We start from the raw sequence: 13,547 nt of genomic DNA on the forward strand, positions 1-13,547 counted from the left end.
CTCTCTCTCTCTCTCTCTCTCTCTCTCTCTCTCTCTCTCTCTCTCTCTCTCTCTCTCTCTCTCTCTCTCTCTCTCTCCTGTAATAGGAGTACTTAACCAGAACTACATAAACTACATCAGAAGGTCTGTACATTTGGGTGGACGAAAAAAAATCACATCTTTGTTTTCACTAACGTCTAACTGACATTTACCATTTCCTTCAATTATTTCAAAGCATTATTTTGAGAAGGGGCCCCTTGGCTTCTCCAAACTGCCATGTGTCTATGCCATAAAAAGGGGGAAGGGGTGAGGGGGCTTAAGAACCCCAGTTCTATACAACATGAACAATAAACAAAGTACAGCAGGCTAAGGACATTACTGACATTTTAAGTCATAATTAAAAGCCTAAAAAATCAAAAGGCATATTTGAAAACAAAGATAAAGCCTCCTCAGCTCAGAAGAAAGCCAAGTTAAAGTGAGCAGACAGGGGCAGCTAGGTGGCACAGTGAATAGAGCACCACCCTGGAATCAGGAGGTCCTGAGTTCAAATCCAGCCTCAGACACTTAACACTTACTAGCTGGGTGACCTTGGGCAAGTCACTTAACCCCAATTTCCCTGCCTTCTCCCCTCTGAAAAAAAAAATGAAAAAAAATAAATAAAGTGAGCAGATCGTCCACAAGAACAGTCAACTTCCTGTCTGAAGAGAGATGGAGGAGGTGTCCCAGCAGCCAGACCCACTGCAATTGGTGGCGTTGGCATTAGCCAGGTTTCAGCATCCATTCACCACACCCTGCACCTCTCACTTGTATCTGTGTTTGCTTCTCCTTCCTGCTCGCACAGCTTCTCTTGTTTCAGTGTCTCCTACCCAGGAACCCCTTTTCCAAAAGTGGGAGTAGTAGGCTTGGGAAGTAAGGTGAGCCCATTCCACCATCAGCAGCGGGTGCCTCATCTCAAGTCTTTTTGGCTCCTTTGTAAACACAACTGCTAAGCTGGGGCTATATGACCATAGAAAAAGAGGGTCTAATAAATGCATGTACTCACTCATTCATTTATTTTAAGACCCCTTCCTGCTCTGAAATCTTTTTAAAATTAGAGGCACATTTTCTGTGGAAACCACTGAATCAGGATTTCCCTACTCAACCTCTATCAAACTCCACATTCTTAGATTTCCTAGTGTCAGAAAGTTACTCTCTGCCTTGCCTAATGAGATATTTATTCATAATAAGGGTTCCTCTTTTGTTATTTTGCATATCCCCAAAGGCCAGTCTTCTTGTTTGCTCTCAAATAAACTGTAATTGTTGCTTCTTGAATAGATTGTACTGGGGATGGAGCTCTTTAGGGGGCCAAGTTTTAAGTCTACAGGTTACAGAATAGAGCTCTTTCTTCAGGTGAATAGTTTGGATTGGTCTCCTAGTCCCATTTCTGTGCACTGCCCTCACTGGGGTATTTTCAGGATCCACTTATCTTTCATACAATACTCAGAGCTCCTCAGAAGTAAACACTATATAAATTGAATGAATAAATGAATAAATTTTAAAATATTAAGTAGAAAAAGAGGGAAAACAAATGCAAAGTGTTCTAACTAAACAGCAGGGGTAGGGCACATAAAAAAAAAGATGAAGTAAGAGGAGGGGGGTGAACAAAATGATCTAAAAAACTCTTTCAAATCTAAGTCTTTAATGCTCTGAAAAGATCTGGGCTCTACAGCTGGCTCTGCTACTAAGCCCTGTACCTTAGCCAAGGTATTTTTCCTCTATGGCCCTCACTTTTCCTATCTAGAACACTAGAAGTTTCATCAAATGGCCCTTGAGCTCCTTTTCAAGTTCTTTACAAAAAATAAAAAGACAGAAATATGTAGAGGATCTTTTTGGCAAATCCAGATTACTCTGCCAAGGTTAGACTGACTTCTTATCTTTTAAGGAGTGTGATGAAAAGAGTGTTAGATTTGGCATCAGAGGACTTGGTTTTGAGTCTCTGAGTCTGATACTGGTTGTATAGCTTTAAGCAACCCACTTCCTAATCCAATCCAAATTTAAAAAGCATTAATCAAATGCTTAATTGTACAAGGCACATGGCTAGGCCCTGGGAATACAAAGAAAAAAAAAAATAAACAATCCCTGCCCTTGAGGAGCTTACATTCTACTGGATTTGTTTCTTCATTTGTAAAATGAGGAGTTTGGCCTAGGTGATCTCTAAGAATGCTTTCCAGCTCAATCATTCCTGAATTCTGTTCTTACATAATAGGGCAGATGGTACAGTAGATAGAGTAGTAGGCCTGGAAACAGAAAGACTCATCTTCCTAAGTTCAAATCTGGCCTCAAACATTGAGGTATATGACCCTGGGCAAGTCGCTTAACTCTGCTTGCCTCAGTTTCCTCATTTATAAAATGAGTTGGAGAAGGAAATGGCAAACTACTCCAGTAACTTTGCCAAGAAAACCCCATATGGGGTCATGAAGAATCAGACACTATTGAAACTACTCAACAACAACAATGGGGCATCTTACAAAAGCATTAAAGTCTCCCATTCAAATAAGGTTAGTTAGGAAAGATATCGGATTTTCCTCTCCTCACTCCCCAGTGGAACAAAAATCTCATTAAGAACTTTTGTGACACCTGGCTGTGTAACCTTGAGCAAGTTACTTAACCCCAATTGCTTAGGGGCCTCCAGGTGGCTCAGCGAGTAAGAGCACCGGCTCCAGTGTTGGGATGACCTGGGGATCGAGTCCAGGCTCCGACACTTACCACCCACCCAGAAATAACTGGCTGTGTAAGTTAACTTGAGCAAGTTACTTAACCCTGATTGCTTTAAAAAAAAAAAGAAAAAGAACTTTTGTGTTTTGGAGGTATGCCTGGTTTAGCATGAAGTAGACAACTGATATTGTACTGTACTACTGTTCTCTAGACAAATGTTCATAGGTCTTCCTCTATAAGCCATTTTTCCTTTCCAAAAAGAAAAGGACAGTGTAGTAATCCCTGAATAGGGGAAAACAGGGAGTTCTCAGACTCACAGGTAAAATGATGGCAATGGGAATGAAGAGAATATGAAAAGGTTTTTGGAGGTCTTGTATGGAAGGAAATGAGTAAAACAGCTTGATGGGAATCTAGGATATGCTGATTAAGAAAAGAGTTTCACCTCACTAATCCTATTTAGCTATAGTTTTAAGATATATAAAAACATTTTCCCTTCAGCACTTCTGTGAGGTAGGTAGGATAAATATTATTATCCCCATTTTACAAATGAGGAAACTGAGGTTCAAAGAAGTTAAATAACAGTCCAAGATCATGCAGCTAGTCATTAATAAAGCTAGGCCTCTTACCTCCAAAGCCTTTTCCCCCTAACACATTGCCTCACATTGGGAATTAAATAAAATGATCAGTACTCAGAACCAAAGGGAAATGCTGGCCCCAGGAAATGCAAGCCAGGGAACAATCTGACACCAAACAAATAGAGACTGAGTCAGAAATTTAGGTGGACATGAGAATGGGTCTTGTTCCCAGATAGAAAAGGGCTTTGGTTCTCCAAAAGACTAGATAAAAGATTTAATGTGGACCTACAGATGGAAATAGGGAATAGGGGGAACTATCTTGAAAAGATAGTTTCTTTCTTATCTCCCTGTCTCTAGATACAAGAATTAGGATATTGCCTATGCAAAAATATTACCTATACAATAAGAAAATTAATTACCTCCAAGGCAATATAAATGCATGGCAATGAGATGGAGAGTCACTTTAAGTGAACAGAGCATGGAGAATCAGTGTGGTTGATTTCAAATTCCTTCAAAACCTCCAAACTTTCTTGTGCTCTAGTCTCTGAAGAAGAGACTCATCTCCTTTCCAAGGGCAACTCTAAGACTCAACACCCCTATCCTACCCTGCTCCAGGATCTGATCTCTTCAGCCTTTCCCTCCCTCCCTCTTACCTTTATCTCCTGGTTCCTTCACACTACCTACAAATATTCATGGACCTTTCACATCCTCAAAAAACCCTCATATGACACTGCCCACCTCTTCAAACTCTCATCTTATATGTCCTCTTTTCACAGACTCCTAGAAAGTCACCCATACTCATTGCCTCCATTTCCTCACATTACAATGCCTTTTTTTTTTTTTTGCTTTTTGGAGGGCAATTGAGGTTAAGTGATTTGCCCAAGGTCACACAGCTAGTCTTTGTGTTAAGTGTCTGAGGCCAGACTTGAACTCAGGTCCTCCTGACTCCAGGGCTGGTACTCTATTCACTGAGCCATCTAGCCTCCCTACAATGACTTTTCAATCTCTTGCAATCAGGTTCCCTACCCCACCAATCTACTGAAATTATTTTTTCTAAACTGTCTATATTGACTGCTCAATCCAATGGTACTTTTTTAGTCCTCTTATTCCTTGTCATATTTGAAGCTTTTTACATTGCTGAATCTCTGAATATTCTCTGGATATTCTCTTTCTTTGGCTCCAATAACACAATTCTTCCTTAATCTGACTGCACCAACCAGGGTATGGTCTGGAGCAGTAGTATTAAACTCAAATAAAAACAGATCCTTGCAAGCATTATTGCATAATTATTGACTTATAAAACCACAAATTATCATTTCTTATGACATATTGTATTTTTATTTATTCTATTAAACATTTACCAGTTATGTTTTAATTTGCTTCTACTTAGAAGTATCACTCTGGGGGCGCCTAGGTGACCCAGTGAGTAAGAGTGCCGGCCCCAGAGTCAGGAGGACCCAGGATCAGTTCCAGCCTCAGATACTTAACACACACACACACACACACACACACACACAAAAAAAAACTGGCCGTGTAACCTTGGGCAAGTTACTTAACCCCAATTGCTTTAAAAAAAAAAAAAAAGAAGTGTCACTGAGTCCATGTTTGATACATCTGTTCTAGGAGATCAGTCATAACTCCTGGGGCCTCCCTTGGACTCTGTGGTAATTTATTCCTATCACTCCACCCCAAAGGGGTGGGTAGGTGGCACCTGAGATTTGTGCTTGTTTGTCAAGAATTTTAATGTATGGATTATCCAGTCATATGTCAAAATACTCTCAAATACTGCTAACTCCTCCCATTCAATTCAGTACCTGTGTGTTTCCCTGATTCACTTTAAGAACTTATTATATAAAACTTTAATCAGAATAACAAAATTAATAATGTAAACAACATTAATACATCCAGCAAAGGCATCCCTTGCCCCAAACATTGTTCTCAGACAAGGTAACAATTCCCACTGTGACAGTCTGGTCAAAAACCCAGAAGTTTTCAGTTTGCCAAAAGGGCTCCCTCGGGAAGCTGAGAAGACATTCACCCCACTACTTGTTATGCTCATAGCAAAACCTCCCAATAAATCCATGTTCAGTCCTTGGATGTAATACACAAAGTCAGGCCTCTAGATTGATTTTTTCTGAGAGTGAGGCAGCCTCGTACTAGGTAGGGCTTCACTTTCAAGCTTTGAGATCTCTTTTTGGCTTGCTCAGAGGCTCAGGAGCTAAAATTAAAATGATATACTAGCTACATCCCCCTAAGAATGTCAAGTCCTCAAAAGCAGGGAGGGCATGTTTCATTTTTGCCTTCAATTTCTCATCCTAGCATGATGCCTTCCGTGTAACAGGTGAATGGTTAATGTTTGTGGAAGAAAATTGAATCACATTGAGTGTCACCCTGACAACTGGGAATTCAGCATCTCAAATTCTGAATCCACATAAGAAGCATAATCTGTGAGAAAGAGAGGAAAAGGAAAAGAAAACAAGAGTCAGACCAGCAGGAGAAATTCTCTCCAAAAAGCAAATGACAAAGACTGCCAGGTTTTATGGATACTCAAATACCTAAAAGGTCAAAAACTAAGGTTAGGGAGGAACAGCCTCTATCTGATAGGAATGCTCAACAATGAACTTCTCAGGAAAGTTTTGAACATTTTGTCTGAAATTTCTAGCTCTGACGAAGATAAAAGTCAAGGTTGATCATCACCTTTCCTTGTTTTTACTGTCATTTCTGACCCTTCATGACCCCATTTGGTTTTTTCTTGGCAAAGATACTGGAGTGATTTGCCATTTCCTTATCCAGCTCATTTTACAGATGAGGAAACTGAGGCAAAGAGTTAAGTAGCTTACCCAGGATCACAAAGCTAGTAAGTATCTGAGGCTAGATCTGAATTCAGGAAGATGAGTCTTCCTGACTCCAGGCCTGGCGTTCTACCCACTGTGCAACCTAACTGCCCTACCACCTTTCCACACCTTAGCTAGTGATTTTCACAAGTTGCCAAAATTCATTACCCAGGGAAAAGTCTCCATGGATTTAGCTAGGTTGGTCCTCTACCAACAGACACACAGTCCATCTCTGGGTCTATACTATTCCAAGCTTTTCTAGCTTGATAGAACTGGTCAGATCTTTCAATCTATGGACATCACATTTGAGGACATATCAGGATTTGAACTGAGGTCTTCTTGACTTCAAATCCAACACTGCACTACCTGGTAGTCTACTACTCACTACCTACTATTAAGTAATCTACTCTTTCTATAGTGGGTTGGAGGTAGAGAGGAAATGGAGGCTAAAGGTTCCTCCAAAAAAATATAAGGATGGGAACCATACTAGGCCTTCCCACCCAGAAGTTCAGACCATCCATGCATAACAATTTCACCTCAAATGAAACTAAAAATTACAAATGTGCATAATACTTTCACATCTAAAAGACAAGCAGATCTATGCTAAAGGATAGAAACCAACCAAGATTCTTCTGACCCCAGATATAAGCATTTCAACTACATCTCATCTGTTTAGAAGAGAAAAGAATATAACTATGCATACAGGCCTCCTTTAATGTCTCATCATGATGTTGTGGTGACCTTGAATTCTTAAAGGCTCTTCCAATGGAGTTCAGCCTCTGGAGGGTCCACACTACACCCCCCCTGGGTACTAGCCAAGCTAAAACACCCCTTTCCCTCCAGCTACATTCCTGCCTTTTATATGTGTGTATGCATGCATGTATATATGCACATAAATATAGCTGGATGTGCATGTGCTGATTGCATATACGTGTGTTTAGAAACATAAATAAGCATGGGAACTGAGACCTAGAATATTATCCAGTTCATCTAACTCCCAGTTCCAGAATCATGGAATATCAGAGTTGGAAGGGACCTTAGAGGCCATCTAACCCAGCCTGTTCTATGCCTGAATAAGAATTTCTCTTCAACATATGTCATGTGTTTATCTGACCTTTGCCTGAAGACCTCAAGTGAGAGAAAACCATGGTTTTTTGAGGCAACCTATTCTACTCTCTGTTAGCACTAAGTTTTAGGAAGTTTTTGGTTTGGTTTGGTTTGGTTTTTTTACATCAAACCCAAATCTGTCTCTCAGCAATTTAATACATCATTCTTAGGTCTATCTTCTAGGGCCTAAGAGAACAAGGGTAGTCCCTCTTCTATATGACAGGCCTTCAAGTTCTTGAAGAGAACTAGCATGCCCCCACCCACCCAAGTCTTTTCTTCTTCAAGCTAAACATTCCCAGTTCCTTCAGCTAATTCTCATATGACTCTTCCCAGGCTCTTTGCCATCCTAATCACCCTTCTCTGAATGCTCTTCAGCTTTTCAACGTTCTTCCTAAAATGTGGTACCCAACACTGAACACAATATTAATTTACTATGCTTAAGAATAATGATTATAATTGAAACCAAGCTTGGAAGAAAATAAAAAGATTAAAGATACTTGCTGAATGAAAATGACTAGGCAAGCTATAGTTATCAGGAAAGGAGCTAATTAATCATTCTACCATTTTTAAACTAAAAGATACATAGTCAAAATCATTTAACTTTTTCAGTTTAAGAAGCTCCATTTCTAAGGTGTTGCCTCTGATATTGATAAGGCCTTGCTGGCAGATAACACAGCCAAAGTAGGTTAGAGCAAGGGAAAATGAATCAAGAACTCCAGAATGAATAATTATGAAGGGTTAGAGTGTGAGATCCACTCATTCTTTATATTACCAAAGACTTTGTACTATAGATAAACGCATGATATATCTCCCCTTTACTATATTATGTTCAAATTCTGGAAGAAGGAAGCACTGCATTCTTAGCAATGTTATCCTAATTCTTCATTACAATTAGCACTCTGTAGAGTAGGAAAAAGGAAGAGTTGTCCAGAAGGCCAAGATTTGCTATAGGGCCCCAGCTCTTTGATCTCCTGGTCACCTTACTAGACTGAACATGGGTAGTAGGTAGACCTACGAGACCATAATAAGTACACTAGATATCAGGCAAGGTGAAAGTGGTCCATAATCATGCTGAATTGTCCTTTAGCATGGTTCTGATTCTAACTGTCCCCATTCTCCCCGACATCCCAAGAACACTTCAAGAATCTTTCATGAAAAGGAAAAATGTTAAACCTTGTCAACCAATAGGAATTATTAACAAAAGATATCAATAAATCATTTCACTGACTCAAGCATTGTAATACATGCCTGTAATCCTAACTACTGGGGAGACTAAAACTAGTAGACCTCGAATTTAGGAGTTCTAAGCTGCAGCAAGCTAAACCAATTGAGTATATTCACTAAGTTCAATGTCAGTATCGTGATACCCTAGGAGAGCAGGTAAAGTTCTTCCCTACCCAGGGAAGAACTAGACCAAATCAAAGTTCCTCTGCCAGTCAGAGTGAGGAGAGGCATGCGAATAGCCTGGGCTCCTCCATCCTGGGCTATTAAGTCCAGATAGGAAGACTGAGTCATTAAAATGATAATATTAATAATTTCACTTGACAGCAGATCTCTGTATTTGCTAAGCTGGTCAATGCATTTGGGTTTTGTTTGTTTTTGGAAAGAAAGTCTTGCATCTTCTTTATATATTCTGTTTCTACTTCTCTCTATATAAGCTTTCCCTTCCCACACTTAAAAAAAGAAGAAGAATGTCAGCTAATTCAGAGAAGAAACTTTTTTGTTTTGGTTTTGCATCCTCAATACCTAGGACAGCTCTTGGCACAAAGTAGGCACTTAAAAATGCTTCTTGATTGATTATTCATTGCTCCTCCCCATGGAAATAACAGAGTTCAATTCTGGTCTACCTAGACAACATTTCTAGTGTACAGTTTCCAAAATGAATTAGACAAGGAGTAAGGCAAATGCAGAGAGCATGTTGGCACAATAATTCTCATATGATATTCTCCAATTCTGTCACATTACTCTGATTAGTCTTGATTTAAGTAATACAGCTAACAGATGTTTCCTCGAAGTATGGCTGCAAGGAATGGTCTTGTCACTTTTTAATATAACAGAAGAGATGGGAAAAGGAAAAGGAAGGAAATTACTCCCATTCTCCCTCAGAAGGGAAAAGGTAATGTCCCAGTCACATAAGAATCAACCTCAATAGAACAGAAAAAATAAGTGTAATATTTTATTCACTTTTCCTTTTTTCCAATCACCTCAATTCTTCCATCAATCAAAAAAAAAAAAAGGAGCAAGCTGTCATCAGCTTGCACTGGCCTGGACAATATGCACATGGGAACAATTGCCCATACCACAAGAAAGCTGCTGTGATATATGGATCATCACCCAGCCGACAAATCAATTGGCACTTACTTCTGCCCCCTAGACACTGCCCCGTAAGTTACCCAAGACTTAGAGAGCCAGTATTGAGCTCCCATACATGTATGATCAATAATTTGGTATTACCTGGACACAGTAAAGGGTGTCAATGAGGAAACTGATTTGGGAAGTGATTTTTGCTTTTCTTCTGTCTTTGGTGTAGTAGTTTTCTATTTGGTAGCTCTTTTCAGTGGTTTTAACTTGAAATCCATTTTAATTACAAAAGATGGATTAGTAATAGTAACATTTACATATAGATTTAATATAGATATAGCCACAACTTTAAGGCAGATAGAGGACCAGGCCTGGAGTCAAGAAAACTCATCTTCATGAGTTCAAATCTCTCCTCAGACTCTTACTGTGTGACCCTAGGCAAGTCACTTAACCCTGTTTGCTTCAGTTTCCTCATATGTAAAATGAGCTGGAGAAGGAAATGGCAAACTACTCCAGTATCTTTGCCAAAAAAACCCTAAATGCAGTCACAAAGAGTCAGACAGATTGAATAACAAGGATATAACTTTAAGGTTTACAAAATACTTTATGCACATTATCTCATTTGATCTTTACAACAATACCATGAAATAGGTGTCATTATCACCATTTTATGGATAAGATAACTGAGTCTGAGAGAGGTTAAGTTACTTGTCCAAGGTCACGGAACCAATAAATGTCTGAAGCAGGATGTAAACTCAGGTCTTTCCAACTCTCAATCCAATTTTCTTTTTACACTATGCCACATAGTTACCTCATTAAAGTGATATCAAATTAAACTCAGTATCTACTGTAATTTCTTTAACATTGTTAACTATATAAATAAATGTAAAGCAATATTTACCTTAAAACAGCTCTCTGAACTGAAAGTCTTAACAAAAATGATTACTTTTAACATTTTACTATGTACAGTTCTTTGAACAATGAATATTAAATACAATTTCTACAATCTTTTTACATTTGTACCTGAGATCATCCTTAGTAACCTTCTTTTTTCTGATCAATTTCAAGGTATATCAATGCCAGTTCCAGTCATTGGCCTACAAGATGACTCCAAAGTCTTTAAAGAAGAGAGCTGTTTACTGGCTGATGAGAACTTTGTCCTGATTGGCTCTTTTGTGTCGTTTTTCATCCCCTTAGCCATTATGGTGATCACCTACTTTTTAACAATAAAGACACTTCAGAAAGAAGCTACTTTATGTGTGAATGATGTTGGCACAAAGAACAAATTGTCATCTTTCAGCTTCCTCCCTCAAAGTTCTCTGTCTTCAGAAAAGCTCTTCCAGCGTTCCTTGCACAAGGAACCTGTGTCTTATGGAAGGAGGACTATGCAGTCTATCAGCAATGAACAAAAGGCTTCTAAAGTTCTTGGTATTGTTTTCTTCCTGTTTGTTGTAATGTGGTGCCCCTTCTTCATCACCAATGTGATGGCAGTCATCTGCAAGAAATCATGCAATGAAAATATCATTGGAATTCTACTGAATGTATTTGTTTGGATTGGTTACCTCTCTTCTGCTGTCAATCCATTAGTGTACACACTGTTCAATAAAACTTACCGGTCTGCTTTTTCTCGTTATATACAGTGTCAGTACAAGGAGGACAAGAAACCTCTTCAATTGATTTTAGTGAACACTATACCTGCATTAGCTTACAATTCTAGGAAAGCCCAAATGACACAGAAGGATGAAAAGAAAGACTCTGAGGTAACAGATAAAGACTATACTGGGATTGATATTGGAATACACAATTTAGATAATTCACCCAAGGACAGTGTCATCCCAGTGAATGAAAAAGTTAGTTCTGTGTGATCATAGCTGACAGTGAGTGGCTACTATGGCAACAATGGAGTATAGACTGAGAAAGTTTTCACCTAATTGAAAAGAAAGACTTGGAAAAATTAGGCCAGTCTAATAGACCCATCAATAGCATCAACATATTCCTCATGTTATTCTGTCAATGTAAAGCAGAGTTAAATACCATAAAAATTGCATCTTTTTAAAAAGATAAAAGAAATTCATAAAGAATTTCAGCTATTTTAAGCATAGCCTTTACTAAACTTATTTTTTAATATCTTAAAAAATATATTTCTTAAAGGCAAATACCATTTATGGTACAATTTTAATGACCACAAAATAAATCAATTTTGATATTTTACTTTTGAAAATAAAACTATGCTACTGCATCATTTATTGACAGCATAGGATTGAATTCATTATTTTCTGGTATAATTATTTAAAAAAATGAAATTTGAACATAATGAATATTTTTAGAACCTTTGGCATAAAGGATAATGTTAATTAATCTGTCAACATATATACTTTGAAAAAAACACGCAGGGTACTTGTCTTATAATAATAATTGTATTGATGAAATAATTATATAGAAAAGTTGGTAATATTTTATTAATATTATTTATTCAGATGCCATTCTAAAATATAAGTGAGCTCTCTGCTATTTACCATATGCTGCATTTCAAGTTAATTTTTCTCAGAAATTGTAAAATGTTATTCAGTTAACACTACTTCCAGTTCCTTTTTTTAAAAAATTCTTTGCTTTATTCTGAATGTCGCCTGTGTCCTCATGCTAGATTTTGGATATTTTGGAAAGAACTTATTCATACTACGAAATAGATTTATAGAAATTGTTTTTAGAAAAGATTACTTACTCTTAATATAGCCTTTGATTTTTCTGTGATGCTGTGTCTTTATGACCACAACAACAAAATTTTGGAAATGAACCAGAGCAGATGATTCTTGACAGCAACATCTGAGGCCATGACTAAGATCATGCTACACTGGATGTGTTCAGTCATTACAGCTGTCTTTACAATCAATACTAATCAGTAGAAATGAGCCTATTCATGTTAGTCATTAAAATAGCAGAAATTAAAGAGAACTGATGTCACCTTTAGCTCATTTCACATACATTAACAAAAAGGTAACCTGGGAATCACTTTGGTTTCTTTTCCCTGCTCCCACCCACCCCCAAAAAAGTTACTACTGGTACATTGAGAGAAATCCTGTGAACCAAAACCTACTGATAAGTCATTAAGGCATTAAGTTCACACTCTGCCTTATTTATAACACCCAGGCTATTAGCCCCAGGTAGAAAACCAAAGCAAGAAAGGAGAAAACATCTTTAGGCAAACAATAACGTAACATTTGAAAACAATGGTCTTATTTAGGAAGCATCACGATGTATTTGAAAGAGTTCTGGATTTGGAGCCAAAGGACATGCGTTCAATACTGGCTTTTCCATTTAGCATTAATGTAACTATTAATTGGTCACCTAACCTCCTTAGGCCTTAGCTTTCCCATTTGCAAAATGAGCAATTTGGGCTACTGAAATCAACAAGCATTTATTAAGCATCTGGGATTACAATACAAAACATTACTTGCCCTTGAAGAAATGATATTATACTTAAGAAGTGACAACTAAGATCCCTTCCAATTCCTACAATAGACCCAATCTACATTGCTAAAAATGTAAAGTATTATTGTATCTTAAGTTTGTTCACTCTTTCTAGGAGAAAAAAAAAAGATCTATTTTCACATTATTTAGTGATGCTAGACTATGTATAACAGCAGAGGATCTGTTATTTCTTTAAAGGGTTTTCTGTTTTAGGGTTTTTTTTTAAGGTCATTTAAACATAGGTTATGCATACCTTGATCATGATCCTTTCAACTATTACACTAGGTCAAATACCACTGTGATTGCTGTTGAAATAGATAGGATGATATGTGGTTACCAATAGGAAGATCTCATATTGCCAATTCTGTTGAGATATAAAGAATTACTCACTCTCCCCACCCCAACCCCAGGCCTTCAGAACAGATTATTCAAGTGAATTATGGGGAAGAAGGGGGAGAGAATTCCTGGGGGTTTGTCATTTCTGTAATTTATAGCTGCTTTAAGGAAAAATCCCATAGTTATGTCCTACAAGATATATTATTGACTGAAGTAATGGTAGAGTAACTCAAAAGCTAGACTATCTAGTATG

The 13,547-nt window shown here is 37.9% G+C and overlaps 1 protein-coding gene across 2 annotated transcripts in view; it reads left to right on the forward strand.

The window, feature by feature from the left end:
* HTR2A (5-hydroxytryptamine receptor 2A) overlaps positions 1-11,539 on the forward strand; it is a 59,927-nt gene extending 48,388 nt beyond the window's left edge. Inside the window, exon 4 of one of the 2 annotated variants that reach the window (XM_069063602.1) lies at positions 10,559-11,539. In XM_069063602.1, the coding sequence (XP_068919703.1) occupies positions 10,559-11,355 (797 nt within the window). In that variant the 3' untranslated portion in view covers positions 11,356-11,539. The remainder of the gene's footprint in view (positions 1-10,558) is intronic. The other variant, XM_069063601.1, reaches the window with a different exon arrangement.
* The last annotated feature ends 2,008 nt before the right edge of the window (positions 11,540-13,547 follow it).

This window comes from Petaurus breviceps, unplaced genomic scaffold, assembly GCF_028583685.1.
Source record: "Petaurus breviceps papuanus isolate PSGF00001 unplaced genomic scaffold, PetGlider_PUasm1.0 90594, whole genome shotgun sequence".
NCBI classification, from domain to species: Eukaryota; Metazoa; Chordata; class Mammalia; order Diprotodontia; family Petauridae; genus Petaurus; species Petaurus breviceps.